Consider the following 20,711-nt stretch of genomic DNA (forward strand, 5'->3'; position numbering starts at 1 on the left):
TTAAATACTTGAAGGTCTCTAAAGTACAATTTACCATGTTTTAAGGAGAAAAGAAAGTTTGTGCCTAGTTTCCATGCAAAAATGTACTCCTGGAGCACACGGGATACCCTTGGGGAAAAAAGTGTTATTTGCAATTGTCAGAGATCTCCAGCTGGGACCTATATAAGTTGAGAGAAGCACAGGATGACAGTGCTTCCAATGTGGCTGAGGACAAAATAAACATGAAATGGCCAGAAGAGGAGGGAAGTTACAATTATGAAGCATATTTCATCATCAGTTGGAAAAAAAAACAACGAACAGAAGTATTTATTCGTAATTTCTCTTGCCTTACTCTTATAGCTTTCTTTTTGTTTCTCTCCCACTTTGGTCCATATTTCACATAGCCTATAGTTGTGGAGATAGTTTAATATAATTACGAATATCAACACAGAATTATGACTGTACAAATGAAGGATTGAAATTAAACAGGTTCCAAAGAAAAATTCAAAGGCTTCTAGAATATTTTTTTTTTCCTTTTGGAGCATTGTTGAATATATTTTTTGCTGTTCGGTGATGGTTTCATTATGTTTCAGATAAGCTTATTGTTATTTTATTTTATTTTATTTTCTAATTTTAAGTATGGGAAGGGTACTAGTCGAAATAGAATAGGCAAATGGGCAAACTGTGGTTAACATGGCAAACTGATGGTAGAGTGACTTCGTACATTTTGGGAGTTTGACAGCTATTAAATATTATATAACCCAAGTTCTGGATGATGTATGTATGACCAATCAGAAGCAATTCTCTGAGATTTGGGAGAATTATGCAAGATGAAGACTATGCATCTCTTTTCACTAACATGATAGATGTTAAGAGGCAGAACACAGAGTAAGAATTTAGTTGCTAAAAACCGGAAGCACAAGGTGGATCTGGACCAAGCAATATCATACTAGCTTTCTGGTTAGGGGTTTTCTTGACTGTGGCTGTAGTGTATGTGGATTCGGATCAGTGATTTCTTAATCATAGAACAGATAACAGCCTTCTTGGCCCAGTCCTCCAGTGTAGATATTATAAATTTTTCTGAAAAGTCATCCCAAGTTCTGTTTTATTAGCCTTCCTAACAATCCCATGGGCTATTTTTAAAACTCTGTAATAAGTTAGTTCCTGCTTAAAATACCTCGGTAGACTATTTTTGGCAAGTGAGGTATGATTAATATAGTGCCATAGGTTTACTCTATAAAAGTATTTATTTTTTAATGAGGTATATATCTTTAATGCCCTACAAACTATGACAGAGCTCTTATAAGAATGTACTTCATGTTCCTATGGTTTTTTTTCTAAAATTATATCCAATAGTTCTGACTCTTTCAAACCTAAAATCAGAATCATTTCGATTTTACTGCTTTGAGTAATTGTCCCCTCCAGGCACTGAATTTTTAAGTAATTCATATTTCAGTGTTTATGGAGATACTTGCAGTTTTTCTATGAGCTGTTAATTACAAATGAAGTGGCTTTTTTAACAGCAAATACTAACACGATGGCCCCAGCTGCATCCTGATGTATGCAATCTGAAGATGTTTTCTAGACATTTATCTCTTTAATAACATGAGTCTACTTTGTTATTCAATTGAATAATAGAAGGCACAGCTATCACAGACAATGATGAAAGATCGAATGTTTCCGCATCATTAAGATAAAGTCACTCCCCTTTGAGATTTCAAGTAAAATCTGGCTAAGTCAATCACCAGAATTTCTTTTTAGAGAATTACTCAGTCAGGAAATCTGTTCACGTTTATTGAATATTTAGTATATACAAAGAACTGAAGTCTGCAGTAGAGCATAGGAAAAACAATAGACAAAGCATCATTTTGAAATGATGACATTTAGTTACCCATGCCTGAAACTACATGCAGAAAGAGAAACAAACAAAACTCTAAGGGCTAGGATCTGAGGGCAACCAACTGAGCTGGTTTCCTTGAATACCTTTCCTAGTACTCTGTCACAGATCACAGAGTTTCAGCCTGGAGGTTCTTCATGGGCTAATATGATTTTTGTGAAATACTATTAAATATGTAAGGTGTTTATATTCATATTAATTCCTTTCAAGCCAAGAGACTTACAGAATGACTGCGTAATTTAATGGCAAGACCAGGGAATTTGAAATTCAAAATATTAAAAATGTGGTTTTAGGCAAGTCATTTAACCTTAGCTCAAAACAAACTATCCAGAATGCAGCACATAGAATTAAAGACATGGAAAACAAAAGTAGAAAGTTTAAGGAACATGGGGGATACAACTATAAGAGTTAACATAATGAATATTCCAGAAAGTGTTGGGAGAAAGGAGAAAGAAGGATTGTTAAAGATACAATGGATGACAATTTTCCAGAACTGATAAAAGAAACAACCCACAGGTTCAAAGACTCTCACTGAATTTCAATCAAACACTTTGAGGTCAGATGGCCTTACTGCTTGCCATTAAGAATATTATATGACAGGGATGTCCACTCTCACCACTGTTGTTTAACATAGTGCTGGAAGTCCTAGACTCAGCAATCAGACAACAGAATGAAATAAAAGGATCCAAACTGGCAAAGAAGTCAGACTTTCACTTTTTGCAGATGACATGATACTCTACATGGAAAACCTGAAAGCCACCACCAAAAAAACTGCCAGAACTGATAAATGAATTCAGCAAAGTCGCAGAATATAGAAAGAGGATATAGAAAGTCAGTATACAGAAATTGGTTGTATTTCTACACACCAATAATGAAGCAACAGAAAGAGATATCAAGTAATCGACCCCATTTAAAACTGCACCATAACCATAAAATGCCTAGGAATAAACCTAACCAAAGAGGTAAAAAGATCTGTATGCTGAAAACTATAGAAAGCTTATGAAGGAAATTGAGGAAGACACAAAGAAATGGAGAAACATTCCATGCTCATTGATTGAAAGAACAAATATTGTTAAAATGTTGATACTACCCAAAGCAATCTACACATTCAATACAATCCCAATCAAAATAGTACCAGAATTCTTCTCAGAGCTAGAACAAATGATCCCAAAATTTGAATGGAACCACAAAAGACCCTGGATAGCCAAATAATGTTGGAAAAGAAAACTAAAGCTGAAGACATCACAATACCAGACTTTCACCTGGACTACAAAGCTGTAATCATCAAAACAGTATGGTATTGGTGCAAAACAGACAAATAGACCAAAGGAATAGAATAAGGAACCCAGAGCTGGACCCACAAATGTGTGGCCAACTAATCTTCAACAAAACAGGAAAGAGTATCCAATGGAAAAAAGACAGTCTCTTTAGCAAATGGTGCTGTGAAAACTGGATAGCAACATGCAGAAGAATGAAACTAGACCACTTTCTTACACCATACACAAAAATAAACTCAAAATGGATGAAATACCTAAATGTGAGACAGGAACCCGTTCAAGTTCTAGAAGAGAAGACAGGCAACAACTTCTTCGTCCTCAGATGCAGCAACTTCTTACTTATGTCTCTGAAAGCAAGGGAATTAAAAGCAAAAATGAACTATTAGGACTTCATCAAGATAAAAACCATCTGCACAGCAAAGGAAACAATCAAAGACTAAAAGGCAACCGATGGAATGGGAGAAAATATTTGCAATTGACATATTGGATGAAGGGTTATTATCCAAACTCTATAAAGAACTCACCAAACTCAACACCTGAAAAACAATCCAGTGAAGAAATGGGCAGAAGACACGAATAGACATTTTTCCAAAGAAGATATCCAAATGGTTAACAGACACATGAAAAGATGCTCAACATTGTTCATCATCAGGGAAAAACAAATCAAAAGTACATTGAGATACCACTTCACACATGTCAGAATGGCTAAAATTAACAACTTAGGAAACAACAGATGTTGGAGAGGATGTGGAGAAACAGGAACCCTCTTGCGCTGTTGGTGAGAATGCAAACTGGTGCAGCCACTCTAGAAAACAGTGTGGAGCTTCCTCAAAAAATTAAAAATAGAACTACCCTACAACTCAGCAATAGCACTATTAGGAATTTACACAAAGGATACAAGAGTGCTGATTCACAGGGGCACATGTAGCCCAGTGTTCACAACAGCCAAATTATAGAAAGAGCCCAAATGATCATCAACTGATGAATGGATAAATAATACTACTAGGAGTACTGGAATACTGCTTGGCAGTGGAAAAGAATGAAACCTTGCCATTTGCAACAATGTGGGTGGAACTGAAGGGTATGATGCTAAGGGAAATAAATCAGAGAAATATAGGTATCATATGTTTTCACTCATATGTGGAATTTGAGAAACTTAACAGAAGACCATGGGGGAAGGGAAGGAAAAAAAAAGTAGTTACAAACAGAGAGGGAGGCAAACCATGACTCTTAAATACAGAGAAAAAACTGAGGGTTGATGGGAGTGGAGGGGAAGGGGGGCGGAGAAAATGGGTGATGGGTGTTGAGGAACCACTTGTTGGGATGAGCCCTGGGTGTTATATGTAAGTGATGAATCACGGGAATCTGCTCCAGAGGCCAAGAGCACACTGTACACACTGTATGTTAGCTAATATGACAATAAATTATATTAAAAAATGAACATTATAGATTAATAGGGAAAACATATATTAGTAAATGTGGGCAACATAGGAGCCCACTGGTAAGCACTGGGCCATGCAAGCATAAGTTTTCCACAAAGGTGACTTATGCTTCATGCACAGTCCAGGTCAGTGGGAAGGGCGTGGAAATAGTATGAGCTTCATACATAAACAGAACTCCCCCACTCCAATGCAATGCCTATTTGTGAAATTGCTGAGAAATGCAAACAAAAAAATGATGTGGAGCCTAATTTTACTTAGTGTAAGCTTAAGAAGTGTTATAAAAGTTGGCTGATAGTGTGCTCAAATCAAAAAAATTATAAATTGTTATCTAGTGTTTCAGTTCTATTGCTATTAAAATATCAGCTATAGCTCCATCAAATTTAAAGTACTAACTGGGATTCAGTATTATAGAAATTATAAAGACCTAAGCTTAATAATGATATATGCTTAACAAGTCATTGATAGTGACACATTGTATAAACAAAACTTCATTTTTCTGAGTAGAAAGTGAAATGGTAAAATCGTGCCTTCAGAAATTAGTGCTGTACTACCTTGAAATATGCTAATCAAATAAGTTAAGTACATATTAAATTTTAGATGCAACTGTTAGATCTGTATCAAAATTTCTCAAGTGGTATAAAAAGTGCCCTAAGTAATTATGTTTGAATAAAGAAGCAGCAATGTACTCCATGCACATTTTAACTGTAAAATTTAATATTTAAGTAACGGTAAATGGCAAATTTGAGTGTGTGGAAACAGAAAAGACAAAGTCTTCAAATCTTGATGGCTACTTCCCTTTACTGAAATTCTAAGACTAATTATTTAGTCTCTGTTTCTGCCACTAATTGAAATAACATTGTATTCTCTTCTTAAAACTTTTATTTCATCTTACCTATTTTATGTAATATTAGTGTTACCCAGCATGCATTCTGGGGTGATGAAAACAAGGTTTTCTAGCTCACTCTTGGTCATCAATACGGACTCCACTTACAACACATGTTCCAATTCCATTCCACTCATCTCTTAGCCCTCTAGTTTTGGCATTGTTCCTGCAGTTGAAATGTGTTGTTTGTAATTGTTTTATAATATTTCTTGCCAGAATAATTTCCATTTGACATTCAGCTGTAGTCTCTATTTAGTTCTGGAAATTTTAGGAAAGGAAACAGAAGGCCAAACTTCTAACTCCATAGAAAACGCTTTGATACCTCAGTTCCTCCCTTTCTGAAAACTACTGAGCAAAATAAAAATGTTGTCCTTTTATATATGGAATCTAAAAAGTTAATTTAATTAAAATTTTTATAAAATGTTTATTTATTTTTGAGAGAGAGAGAGAGTGTGAGTGTGGGAGGGTCAGAGAGAGAGGGAGAAACAGAATGCAAAGCAGACTCCAGGCTCTGAGTTGTCCACACAGAGCCTCATGTGGGGCATGAACTCACAAACCATGAGATCATGACCTGAGCTGAAGTTGGTCGTTTGACTGAGCCACCCACGTGCTTCAAAAATTAATTTAATTAAAAAACCTGAATTCATGGGTATGCAAGCTGGTGCAGCCACTCTAGAAAACAGTATGGAGGTTCCTCAAAAAACTAAAAATAGAACTACCCTACGACCCAGCAATTGCACTGCTAGGCATTTATCCAAGGGATACAGGTGTGCTGTTTTGAAGGGACACATGCACCCCCATGTTTATAGCAGCACTATCAACAATAGCCAAAGTATGGAAAGAGCCCAAATGTCCATCGATGGATGAATGGATAAAGAAGACGTGGTATATATATACAGTGGAGTATTACTCGGCAATCAAAAAGAATGAAATCTTGCCATTTGCAACCACGTGAATGGAACTGGAGGGTATTATGCTAAGTGAAATTAGTCAGTCAGAGAAAGACAAAAATCATATGACTTCACTCATATGAGACAAAACAGATGAACATAAGGGAAGGGAAACAAAAATAATATAAAAACAGGGAGGGGGACAAAAGAGAAGAGACTCATAAATATGGAGAACAAACTGAGGGTTATGGGAGGGGTTGTGGGAGGGGGGATGGGCTAAGTGGGTAAGGGGCACTAAGGATTCTACTCCTGAAATCATGGTTGCACTATATGCTGCCTAATTTGGATGTAAACTTAAAAAAATAAAAAATAAAAAAAATAAAAATAAAAAAAGAATTTTAAAAGAGGTAAAAAACCAAAACCTGAATTCATAGTAACAGTAGAATGGGAGTTATCAGAGGCAGGGATGTGGTGGAAAGGCGGGGGGAAGGGTAGGGTGGTAGTTGCCAGGGGCTAAAGGAAAGAGGCTCATGGGGAATAATTGTTTAATGGATACAGAGTTTCAGTTTTGCAAGATGAAAAGAGTTGTGGAGGTGGATGGTGGTGATGGCACAACAATGTAAGTATACTTAACACCACTGACTGTACACTTAAAATGATTAAGGTAGTACATGTAATGTTATATATATTTACCACAATCAAAAAAACTGGAAAACACACTTATGGAATATTTCTCTCCTACATTTTTGTGATGAAAACATAATTCTTTTTCACTCTTCCAACAACAGCAAATTTTTTTCTATCAGAATATAATTTCTAGTAAATTTCTTTTGTGATGAAAAATATGTGTCCTCTAGGAGGACCTGACATCTAAATCACAACCCACTTACCTGAGTCACCAATCACCTCTATACTTCTTGAGGGACCGTGTTGAGATGGGCAGTTGTCAGTATCATACAGTACACGGCTTGTCATCCCAGTGTAGACTAAGCATGGGTGACTTTGGTAATGGAGACGTATGTGACAAAATCTATGATTTGCATGTGTTGTCTGCTCTCCTACACGTTAATTAGTTGTATTTCTACGTTACATACATTATGCAGACATACACATATTAACAGCTCAAATATAAACTATATCATCCTTAAGTAGTTGATTTGTATCGTTTGTAAAGTACAAAGATATGTATATGAGCATTGAGAACAATAGTATTTTTATTTGTCTCCCTTTTTTACATATTTTTAAATTGCGTCTTCCTTTTTGGAGTTTTCCAAAGGAAAAATAATTGTCTTTGAGTGTAACGGCCAATGTTTGAGGTGTAGGCTGAGCGTCACCCCTCTTCAATGGGCACTGCCTCTCTCTCTGTAGGCAGGGAGAGGGGAAGAGTGGCTGTGTTTATCTTCTTTACTTTAGATGATGCAGCTAATTGAGATTATTTTACTCAAAAATTTGAATCAAGCTACACAAGCACTGAGTTGTTACTCTAACACGTCAATAAAGTCCATAAAAACCCAGTTCTACCTTCCCTCACCTCAGGGGCCTTAATGCTTACTCTGAGACCTCATATATCCTTTTGCTGGGTTCCTTTTGTGCTCATAGTGGTTGGCTTTCATTTTTACATTTATCTGACCTTTCATGTGCATTTTAGTTTGGAATTAAAGTTAGCTTTTAAACAGTAAGTATAAAAGCAACTCAAAACTGGTATGTTTCAGTTACTTTATTTTTTTTTAAGTTTATTTTATTTATTTTGAGGGAGAGAAATAGATGAGAGGAGCATGCACATGAGCGGGGGAGGGGCAGAAATAGAGCGGGAGAGAGAGAATCCCAAGCAGGCTCTGCACTGACCAGGGGCTCAGTCTCAAGAACTGTGAGTTCACGACCTGAGCCGAGATCAAGAGCTGGTCACTTAACCGACTGAGCCACCCACGCACCCGTCAGTTATTAGTTCAGATGTTTTTATTATTCCACATATTAAGACATACTTTAGAAATTCTCTATAAGACTATTGATTCATGGAAGAAAGGTGTAAAATCTTAAACCATTAATGGAATAAAGTGTTCCACAGGAGTGAGTTTGGTAAATGGACACCAAGTAATTAAACTCCTTAATGTGCACTAACGAAAGGTTAAAATTTTTAAAAATATTCATTTCCTTGATTTCTTAAACCAAAGACACTGGATATCATTCAACGTTTTCTCAAGGGGCAATTGAGGGATTCAGTGTTATTTTTACTCTTTGCTTCTGGTTGTTGCACTTTTCTAGTTTCCTATCTGCACTGGAAAACCTTCAAGAGTTAGTATGGACTACAGACCTGAGAATATAAACGTTTTTCCGTGTTGTAGTTTAACAATCTTCAGGTATGACTATTATTTGAGTCTTACTGCTTTCTCAGCAGTTTCTTTGGATTTACATTTTAAAGGGGGGACAAAACTTCTAACTCCATAGAAAGCCCTACAAAACTTCAGTTGCTCCTTTCCTGAATTCTTCAGAGCAAACGTGACAGAAATGCTTCCATTTATAGCATGCTTTCATCTACAAGAATTTGACAGCGCTGAGACTATCTATTGGTACTGGGGAAATGAGCCGAATGTTGTTGAAGAATGTAGCATTTTGCTGGCTATAATTTTACGGAGATGTGAATTTGAGGATGTAAATACTTACCTCAGTATTTAAATTTAGCATACTTTCCCCTCAGGAAAATAGTAGCAAAAACATGTTAGTCTAAATGACTTTTTAAAAATATTTAAATTAAGAGTAAGAGTGATTTTAATTAATTATTAAATTTCCAGAATGCATACTTTGTTATATAAGGTTTGAAACTGTCACTTAAGGTCACTATATGATGTGAAAAATTAACTCGTAACATTCATTTCGTTTTATGGTTCTTTTTTTTTTTTCTTTACTAATAGTGACTAAACTAAAAGCTATAGGCAAGCAGTGTAGGACCAATTTTTTTTTTTTTAACTTCAAGTGATTTTAAAATGTGGATAGAGTTGAGAAATATTGCATGAGAACTTACCATGTTGATAAAAATTGCTTTGCTCTTATATCTTTTTGACTTTTAAAAGTATATCATATCAATGCTACTTGCAATAATAATAAAAAGAGCTCATTTAAATAATATTGCATTATTAAAAGAATAAGAAAGCTGTAATATTTCCCATTTACAAACAGAATGATGAACTTGAGTCTATCTAACAAAAAGAAAATCTTATTTATTTTGTTGAATACTTTTATGTAAATGTGAACTTTTTATGATAGAAGGCAGTCAATTTTCTGGGTGAACTTAGGTTTTCCATAGCACCATTTTCTTAAAGTGTTAAAGGAATTGACATTTGCAATTTATGAACCCCTCCTAAAATTTCAGGGTAGGTTAATACTTTCCTTGTCACCCTGTAATTTTTTATTTTAAAAAGAAATTTAAGAAACTAACAACATTTAAAATCACTATTACAAAATATCAGTGTTATATCCCAATATAAAAAAAGTCACATTTACAATAAGTTCAATTCTTATAAGCAAACATGTAGTGAATGACCAGAGTACAAAAAACACAATTTTCAGATCAAATATATTTAAATTAATTTTAATAAGTACAAAAAGATAATGTTTAGCATTAATTTGCATGGGACTGATTAGTATCTTTTTTTAAACTGCAAGCATAATGACACAGCATATTGAATGACATTCAATAAAGGTCAAATTATCTTACACATGTGAAAAATAGTGACTTTTCCCAATTACAACAAGGTCACAAATTACAAATATTATTAGCTCTCAAATGATTTTCTCAAATGAGAAAAACTACCATACAAGTGTATTGTCACCCAGAAAATTTCAAATTTCACCTAATGTGAATAATTAAAGTTTGGTGTTAGAGCTTTATCATGCATTCCCTATGCATGTAACTTTATTATTAATGTGTAGCAAGGGAAAAACATTTCATTTTTTTTTTCAAATTTAGCAACAAATATGAAGCTTTCATAAGTTTTCATGCATGTCAACTCCAAAGGGAATATTTCATGAAAGGTCACATTCTTCGTTTTAGAGCCCACCAAAACCTGAATTTGTATATGCTCAGAAGAATCTTGAAAAAAATTTGGATCCCAATAAACGTGAAATCAATTATGGAGCAGGCACCTAAGATCAATAAGTAATCGAGGATTTATCCATGGATGGTAAAGTTTAATTTGTAAAAACTGGGGCTCAAAGTTCAGTTTCATTTAGACCATTCTAATCATATATCAAATTTCACACATTATGTAGAGTTTAAAACAGTCAAATGCTTCAATTACTATGTGGAAGATTTTTTAAAATAAATAAATGGGAACAAATCTATCAGCCATTATGTCTAAATTAATTCTATACCTAACTTCTTTGTTTTGCTTTCTTAATATGATTTGTTCTCGCAAATAAACTTTGTTGGAGACACTCATATTTATTCAATAACATAGGCTGGAATTTGACAGTATGCTATAGGTAAAGTAAGTCTTCTAAAACAAAGCATGAAGAACTGAAATTTTCACACAAACTGAGCTAATTCAACACTGACAATCCCAATTCTGGCATTTATTTGTGGCCACTGTAGACTTCTTTCTATAAATAGTAACTTGCAACAAACTGATGAAGTCAATACATAATCCTTGTAGTCCAATGAGTTTAAATGTCATGAAACCAACGATATGGTAAACAAAAACAAAACCTCTCTGACCCCAACAAAACTGGCAAAAAAAAAAAAAAAAAAAAGAAAGAAACAAAAAGAAAAAGAAAAAAAAGAGAGAGAGAGAAGAAAATAAAGAAGAAAACAAAATAGTGTTCTTAATCAACTTTAAGCATTTTTATATATTATCATTACCTATGGATCAAAAAATAAAAATGCAACATATTCCTAGAAACTAAATTGTGACTGATATTAATAACTAGTTTCACAAAAATGGATTCTTGGTTGCTGTACAGTTTAGTGTTTGCTGTTTGCTTGGTTTTGTCATATAGAAAACCAGATAGTGGTCTTTTTATTGGATTGGTGCTTCCCAAAATGTGTGAATATAAATTTGAATTAAAGCAAAGAAAAATACAGCTTTTTTTTTTTACTTCGTCTAAAATATGTGTTGGGTTGGCATGTTGGTGTCCAGAACTTCAAGAATCACACAGTGATTTACGGTTGTTGCGAGGACTGAATGAGGTAATCTATGTGAAGGGCTTAGAATGAACTCAGAACCATTTCAATTCAAAAAGGTATGAAACTAACCATAATGCATATAGAGTACTTGGCATCTGCATACGATCAACCAGATATTTAATTTAATGAAAGCTTTTACAAACCTTCATTGAGAAACTTGGAATTCAAAGATTTTCTTTCCTACCTTACAAGCAGAATTGTGAAATCATCTGGGCCAACTAGAAATACATCAGAACAATGTTGACAACTTTTATAGGAAGGATATATGTAACCATATGTATGGCTCAAGACTAAATTCCAATTAGTAAGTTTGTTATGGATCTACTGAAAAAACTATTCTATTGACTAAGTTAATTGCTAGTAATAAGAGCTACATTTGGGATTGGGCCCATTAATAAAATAAATTTTATAAATTTGTCTGAATTCCTCAAAATGTTCTTTCATACCTGCAAATACACACACACACACACACACAAACTCACATACACACACTCTTCTAATCAAAGCTAAGAACTTATTAAGGGTTCTTGGGGAAGATTACTATAAACTGAAACATCTATCAGTTGTTCTTCCCATCAGGCAACATATTAAGTGATGTTATGTATAAACTGCAACATAGAGAAAGTGATTTGAAGTGGGGTATATTAGTATGTATATAAGAAAATGTTCTTTACATATACAGACAAATACAGAATACTTCAACTAAATAAAATTGAAAACGGTGGTCCAAATATGTTGGATGATTAAGAATTTTCAAGAAAAACATGAGGATACAAAATTCTGATAAGAAACAGATAGATTTTGAATAATTTTTTGATTACCATTCCCACATGCCTTCACAAGAACTCCATCTATTTTAGCATTTTAATCATGGTGCTTACCATGATAGAATCATAACTGTTAAATGTTTCTGTATATATTTATGCATATTTAATTTCTCCCTTTTCTTGGGCGTTAAAAGGGAAAATGCTTCACTGGGTTTAATTAGTAACAGACTCATTTTTTCCAGGAAGTTTTTCTCTTTGATATTTCTTTCACTATTTTTGAGGTCCTGAATTTGTTCTGAATTTGATGAAAATATGAGTGCTTACACTAATGGAAAACATTATTATCTTTTATACAAATGTTGATTATGAAAGATGGATATTAAAAATTTCATTAAATACTGAATTTCATCTTTTAAGCATGAATTCAATAAAGAAAAAGATTATAATTTGTCTTGTCCACACTGTTGAGTGATTTTTATAAAGTGTCTCTGGTTTCCAAGCATGGATATTAAAAATAACCACAGCCCTTTCCAGTTTAAATGTTATGCTTCTGTATACTCTGGATTAATAAGAGGGAAACCCACGGTTCCCATGAGACCTCAATTACACGGAAAAATGCACTACAGGGTAACAATGAGTTAGCTTGATTCCCTTAAAATTCCAAACCTTTTTATATGAAAAAAAAAAAAAAATCCTGGAAGTTGTTTCAGAAATATGCAGATGGTTGTAAGACTGTTACAAGACGAAGAACAGGATCAACCTATACAGTTTGATGTTTGGTAAAGTTATTAATATTTGGTGTTTGGTGAAGTTATTAATACTAATCAACCTATTGATATGGTCTTGGATCGCAAATTAAATAATAAACATTTCAGTGCTTCATAGGTATTGTCTAAGGTATCAAGAAGGAAGCATTTGAAAAAAGTCTTGATGCTGAAGAAACATGATTTTGCAGAAGGTGACTTGATTTACTTCCCTTGTCCTCCCACTGAAATGATAGGCTATGCCAAATATAGTAGAGACAAATACAGTAGAACAGGTTCCATAGAGCTTTGGTGTCCCTCTACAATCTACGATATCATGGCAGAGTTCAGTTCCCTTAGCCTCAGCCAGGACTATAAAAAGAACCACATCATAAACACATGAGATACACACACACACACACACACACACACACACGTACGTATGTATACATATATATATACATATATGTGTGTATATATACATACACATATGTGTGTACATATATATATATACCTATATATATGTACATACACACACCAAAGAAATATATGAGTGAAATAATAGCATCTATGTCCTTTATAAGATAAACTATGAAATATTTAAGAAAAAAATTGGAAATCTCGCTCAAGGGGATCACTTATTCAAACCTGAGATAAATTCGAAAGAGAGAGATCCCTGAAGATTGCTAAGCAGTAACACTGGCATTTTAAAAATCACTGAAGTTTAAAATAATTACTAACCGGTTATATTTGTTCCGTTTTTGTATTTAAAACATAGGAACACAAATAGGAGGAAAAAACAAGACAGACACTATCTTAGCACACTCATGATCTTATAACTTATTAAAACAACTCTCAGTGCTAAATTAATTCACGTGTTCCATTTCGTCTTTGATTTTCAGTCTTTAGAAGAAGGAGATGCACTTTAATTTTCATCTAAATTCTGAGGGTGCAATATGAGTGTTATTAACACCATCATGGTGTGACACACAGTACGAGGTAAAAAAAAATTTGTTGAATAAATATTAGCTGAATCAGAGCAGCAGCTATACAAAAATGAGACTTTATCTCTAATATATGTACATGTACTTATCTACATTTTTTACATACCATAACTCTTTATGTCAATGTACAACTGCATAAAATAGGCATAATGTGGGCCAAAGAGACCTCTGATAGTGTATTAAAAATGTAATTCTTGAAAATTTGGTCTTATTTTAATAAATTTGTGTCACTTTTCTTTTGCATCTTTACAATGGTTTATGGAAAGCAGAATAATTTTAAACACTACGGTTCTATGATTTAAAATAATTTTCCATGCAGCAGCCTCCCTCTCTCCAGAAACACCAAAAGTTCCCTTTGATGTATAAATTTTAAAAGTTGGAGAAATGTGTAAAAAAATACACCAACATGAGAGAAATAATCAAAAATCCCAATCCACATCATCAGAAAATCTGAACTGTCAGGATGTTCTTAGGTTCAAATAAGATTTTGGCAATTCAAACTAAAAATAAGAATAACAAGAATAACTTTTCTGGCCACTCTACCTTAAATTTTAACGAAACTGGTGTCATCGATGTAGGCGCAGCCCTTTGTCAAAGGTAAAGAGGAGTCTCTTCTGTTGTCTTACAGAAACTGCTATTTACAACTATTTTTACATATGTACATATTTATAAATTTATAATTTAGAGTCAGATATTAAGGGGGAAATGTAGAACTTACAAGCACAATGTTTTTAAAGTGTAAAGTAATGTATACCGTACAAAGCATTTTTATTGCTTGCTTTCAAGCAAGGTGCATGTTCTCAGACTCTTACACACTTCCCTAAACTCTACAGATCCATGTTATATTTAAGTGTGTAGGAAAATAGGGTGTCTTCCATTTCAACGTACAAATAAAGTGTATGTGTTAAAACTATTTAGATGACAAATAAGCTATAATTGGAAGGGAATTAAAGAAATACATTTATTAGATCATGTTAACAATTTTATTTTATTAAGGATTATGGATTACCTTTTGTGAGGGAACTTTTAATGTCAAGCCTGTCTTCACGGCAAATTCTGTTAATAAGATGCATTTGTGACCTTGGTATTAATACAGTCATGCAAAGCACATAATAGAATCACACTAAAACAAAGAAAATGAAAAAAATAAATTTAAACGAGGCAAAGGAATAGCAATTTTTGTTGTGATTTTGCTTATTTCCATAAGATACTTCTTTTATTGATTTTATGAACATACTTATTTATGCACTATACTGAAATACTGTACAAAACTGCAGGAAATGCCACTATTTGACTACTTATGTTTCTACAAAAACACCATCATAAAGGTGTATCTATTAGTAAAAGTCAACTAATAACTGCTAATGTAGATGTGAGTCAAAAGGATTTTGGGTTTGCCAAAAATCTTAAATCTAGGCATGAGACACAATTGTTAACTTCTATTAACATATTTCAGGGGCATAGAGAGTATATTTTAAATATTAAAAGAAAAATGAATTTTACCCATTAATATTTAGTAATTATATAAAATTGAAAATTGTGGTTTCTAATTTAGCTATGTGTGTGCACTCTAATTTAGTTAATTAGTGTGTGTGTGTGTGTATACGTGTGTGCACGTTTATATTTGTGCATGTGAACTAATCCACAATCTGTTGGTGATGCTTTAAAGTTTCTGTTTAAAAATGTTCAACTCTTACCAAAACCTCTTCTGGTATACAAAGCTGTTGTAAATTTGAGTCAATGAAATTTAAAGTTGCAATTTACAAAAGCAGATTTACATAATTCTTATCTGAAAGCACTGCTTCAAGACAGAAAAATGTGCCAATTCACTGCCCTTTCCTTTGTAATTAGTGGCTTCTGAGTCCTGATGAAAAGAAGCCTTAAGGCAGAATTTGCAGTAAACAGGAAAGAAGAGAATCGTATAAGTGCTCATCTAGATACTGTGACACCTATGAATTCTCATCAGTGGGAGTTTTTGGCACAATTTTCTAATCCAATGTGAATGTTGTTCCACAGCAGCCAAACTGGATGCTTTTTCCAGTCTCCAGCACCAAGAAAATTTAGCTGATCAATTTCAATACAACACATACCTGGAAAGAGTAAGACATATTTGTCTTTTTTTAATTTTTATTGTTTTAATTTAAGGTAGTTTCCAATGATTATAATACTCTGTAGGATTTGAATTTTACTTTCAAATAAACTCTGATGCTAAAATGTAATGGCCATAACGTTCATGACGTTATTAAATTCTAGGCATAATTAACATTCTGTCAGGAGTGACTCTTAAGTATTTGAGCTTGTCATGCTGTAATATGTGCTATAGATGCTATACAGAGTAATTAAAAGCTGATTTCAGATCTCTAGTTTTTCTTCTGATGTGTGCTAAGCTTCCAATTACACTAGCAGGGATTCTGAGCACTCATGAAGGGCACTGATGTGGCAGATACAACGAGTTCTGTGATTTAGAAGAATTCCCCTTGGAATGAAAACGTTATCTTACGTTATAGTTAGGCAACAGTACAAAATAGTTCTATTTAAGACTTAAATCAAAAGAGTTCATAAAGTGTGGTATAGGATCCCCATTTTCATCACAATTAGAACAGTAGGAAATAAATCAGGTCACGTGAAATCCACTTTGAACGAGTTCCTAGGGTAAATCTTTAAAAAAGGCAATGGCTCTTTGGGCACGGGGTGCTTTCTGCCTGCGGTTCCGCAAGTTAGCAAATGCGTGTCTCCATTAGAGGTCTACTGGTAAGCTATATAGCTATATACATACTGTACATGTTGGTTCACAAATTAGCAGTTATTAGTCAGACTGTACATAGCAAAACAAAGGTGTATGTTCCTATACATCCCACAGATCACCTGTGTCTAGATTCAAGGACTGACCCCTAATACAGGTTCTCTGTTTAAATACGTAGCCCAGTAAACTAAATTAAATGTACCAAACAAAACTGGGAAAACTATTCTAGACATTCTGTCAATTTTGCTAACACTGTTGAAGGTTTTCTTGGCTTCTGCTGGCTTGTTTTCCGGCTTCTTGTTGGGTTCTGGTGTGGTTGCACTCTTGGAGATGGTGGAGAGAACTGGGTCTTTTGAAAGATTCGGGGCGTAATTGGCAACAGCCACGGCGTAAGCATTGTTCTGTATCATGACAGAGGCTTTTTCTTTTTTCTATTGAAAAATACAAGAATTAACAGAATGTGGGTTGAGGCTGCCACTTAACATTTTCCAAACTCCAGTTCAAATTCTGCAGAAAAGCATCTTGATAAAAACATCATTATCAATTAGAAAGATGAAATTTAGGAAAATAAATAAAAGGAGTCCTAAAACCATGAGGAAATCCCCAGTGTAAAAATCAATGATACCATTTACCTGGAGAACCATGTTTTTTTGTTGTTGTTTACATGGAAAACAGTCAGAACCATAAATGTAATAAACGATGCAACATTTTGACTCTTACAAGTAGTTATTCAAATATTTGTTGAATGAATGAGTGAATGAATAAATGGAATGTAGAGACATTTTAACAAGAGAAATGATCATCTACAACATATGACCTCAATTTCTGAACAAAGAAATTTATCTTCTTGAACTAGATAACAGTATTTCTCTCCCTGGTGTCAAATGCTTTATTCATATGGTGGTAAACTAACCATATACAGGTGGCAGTGAAATAAATACTAAAAACATAGGACAAAGATAAAATACAAATTCTGCTTTTTGCCTAGCTCAACCACAAGCTGTTTCTCCTCATAATCCCCAGTTCAGTTCCTACCCACTCTAATCTGGCTCACAATTATCTCCTGCCTGGACCAAATTAAATGCTTTGTGCTCTCCCAGCTTGGCTTGACCTTGTCCAATCATTAGACACACTGTAGTCACAGGGATTTTTTTCAAGACACAAATGGGATCACGTCACTCCTCAGCTTAAATCCCTTAAATACACTCTCAAGGTCCTGAGAATAAAATCGATACCTCTTACCATGGCTTCTTTTCTTTGTTGTATACCAGTCCCAGGATAACTTCAGTTTTCAGAATATTTCCTTGTTTGGTACCTTTGGCCATGCCACTTCCTTACTTGAATTGCCTCTCTCCATCCTGCATTTCCTGTTATCAATCCCCTCTCATACTTTGGTCTTGGTTTAGTCTTTGTCCTTCAAAAAAAGACCTTCCCAGCCACTCTATGCAGCACAGTCTTTTTGCCCAAATGCATGCTTCACAGCACTCAGTTTACTTCCATCGTGGCATTTTTCAAAATGTATAAATTCTTTCTAGTGTGATTATTTGATTGACGTTTTCTTTTCTCATTAGAATCTAAGTTCAATAAAGGCTGGTGCTACGTCTGTCTTGTTTACCATTATAAACTTACACTTAGCATGGTGCCTTCTACCTGGTACGCACATAATATGCAGCTGAATTAATGAACCTGGAAACATAAATAACATTTATCTGCATTTCTATCTAACATAAATGTCTTCTTAGTTATCTAAATGCAAACAAAATTGAGCCAGCTATGAATTATCCAAAATAGTGAAGAGTGTAAATCAACAGATTTAGAGGACGAAGTGGCCTAGAACAGAATTTCAAATATCAATTATTTTCAATTAAGAATTCTCAAAATGTTCGGGGTGCCTGGGTGACTCAGTTAAGTGTCTGACTTCGGCTCAGGTCATGGTCTTGTGGTTCGTGGGTTCGAGCCGTGCATCAGGTTCTGTGCTGATAGGTTGGAGCCTGGAGCCTGCTTCAGATTCTGTGTCTCCCTCTCTCTCTGCCCCTCCCTACTCATGTCTCTCTCTCTCTCATAAATAAACATTAAAAATTTTTTTAAAGAATTCTCAAAATGTTCAGGTAAAATGAGATAAGAAAGGTCCTCAGGGAGCCCAGAAGATCTAAAAACGGGCCTGGTTTTCCTGTCCTTTAGTGACATCAGGTTTCTCCCTCCTCTCTTTCCCTAGCTGATGAGGCATTCTTCCAGATGTGGCTGGAGTATAAAAGGAAAGGGGTTGAGGGTCTACCACTATGAAAGCTATAAAACAGCTTTTCTTCTGCAATGGCACACAAAGTTCCCATGTTACAAATGCAGGGGAATTTCCAAGTATGTAACTGACAGCGAGATGGTAACACGTGCTGAATACTAGGATGTGTCAGGTGGAGGGTTAAGACTGACAGTATTATTTGTAAAAAAACATCACTGCTGGGTAGGAGGTAAGTTCAATACTTAACCCCATGTTACAAATTTCAAACTAGAGGCTAAAGAGGTTTCGTGATATAACCAGGTCTCCTGTCTTAAGTGGCTGAAAAAGCACAAAAACTCCCATGTGTGTGACTTCTAAACCTCTGCTTTAAATATCATACTATGTGATATTACTCTTTGGAGAAGGTGTTTGAAACTTGGGAGTACACTCTTTCCTAAATTCCTAGTTTATATCACTAGGTCAATCTTCTAAAAAGACCCTTTAAACCATAAAGTATGTAACATACGGGGTTTATATTATCATTATTTCGAATATACGTAGATATCATTTAAAGTAATCTCAAATGGCACTTATAGAGAATTTGGACTGACCATGAGAATATTCTTTAACCTCTACCTGCTTCAGCTTCTAGTTTGAAAACAGGGAGATAATTATACCAAAGCCATAATGAACCACTGTGAGAATTAAGTGCGCAAATGAATACTCAAACCACATTGAAAAGCACAGTCTCTTAGCGGAGAGTAGGAATGGGTATAACTCAGTTACAAAATCTTGATTACTGGCTTACAAGATCCATTTTATATCTTTGAAAGAAGACATAAACATTGCATGGAGGAACCCAAAAAAGGTATCTTGGAAGAGGGACATTTAAGTTAGGTCAGGATTTATGGTGCAAGGTTTAGACATTTTGACAAAGAAACATAAATGTAAATGTCTTTTGTTGCAAGAAGCGTTTACAGATAGACTTTGTACTCTCACCAGCACCCTTCCTGCCTGACTTAATACCCTTCAACTGTATACAAACCCATAGATGATGCTAAATTATTTAACAAACTCTGAAGCAGGGGCACTAACAAAACAAAACAGATACTCTGGTCAACCTGAACAAACATTGGCTGTAAATACCCAGAAGGGCTGTGCCAGAATGTACCAGCCAAATATCACCCTCGAATATTTTTGTATGTTGCTGGGTTTTTTTTTCCATCCCAATACTGTGGATATTATCATAAGCAGTGTTAAAAATAATTTTAATGTGTATTTGTAACTTCTATTGACTTAACTACGAAGAATAAAATTTCATCTTATTTTTTCTTCATTGTTCAAAGAATGGCTTCAATTTCTGAATATAAGTATGAACTTTGGAGGCAAGCTTAGTACCTGACAAGATGATGGCTTGGCTTCAAAATGCTCTCTAGGAACTTGGAAACTTGATTATTTTCAGAACCAATAGCAAGAAAAAGTGCAAGAGTCCTGAGTACTATGTTTAGTCAAAACCCAGTGGTTGGCACTTGTAATTTCTTACCAATTCACTGAATGAAGCGCAGGGCACTCTCATGGTACTAAAACTTCTCAATTCTTAGCCATAGCCCAGTCAAGCCTTTCTGGCGTAGATCTTACAAAGTCTTACAAAGTTATAAAATAACTCCCCTCAGTCCATTTGAAAGTAATTAT

At 34.5% G+C, this 20,711-nt stretch overlaps 1 protein-coding gene across 3 annotated transcripts in view; it reads right to left on the bottom strand.

The window, feature by feature from the left end:
* Nucleotides 1-13,836: 13,836 nt before the first annotated feature.
* GABRA2 (gamma-aminobutyric acid type A receptor subunit alpha2) overlaps nt 13,837-20,711 on the bottom strand; it is a 122,801-nt gene continuing 115,926 nt past the window's right edge. For 2 of the 3 annotated variants that reach the window (XM_049630455.1, XM_049630454.1), the window contains one exon: nt 13,838-17,235. In XM_049630455.1, coding sequence (XP_049486412.1) covers nt 16,939-17,235 — 297 coding nt within the window. In that variant the 3' untranslated portion in view covers nt 13,838-16,938. Of the gene's footprint in view, nt 17,236-20,711 lie in introns of all 3 variants that reach the window. The other variant, XM_049630456.1, reaches the window with a different exon arrangement.

The sequence above is a fragment of the Panthera uncia genome, chromosome B1 (genome assembly GCF_023721935.1).
Source record: "Panthera uncia isolate 11264 chromosome B1, Puncia_PCG_1.0, whole genome shotgun sequence".
NCBI classification, from domain to species: domain Eukaryota; kingdom Metazoa; phylum Chordata; class Mammalia; order Carnivora; family Felidae; genus Panthera; species Panthera uncia.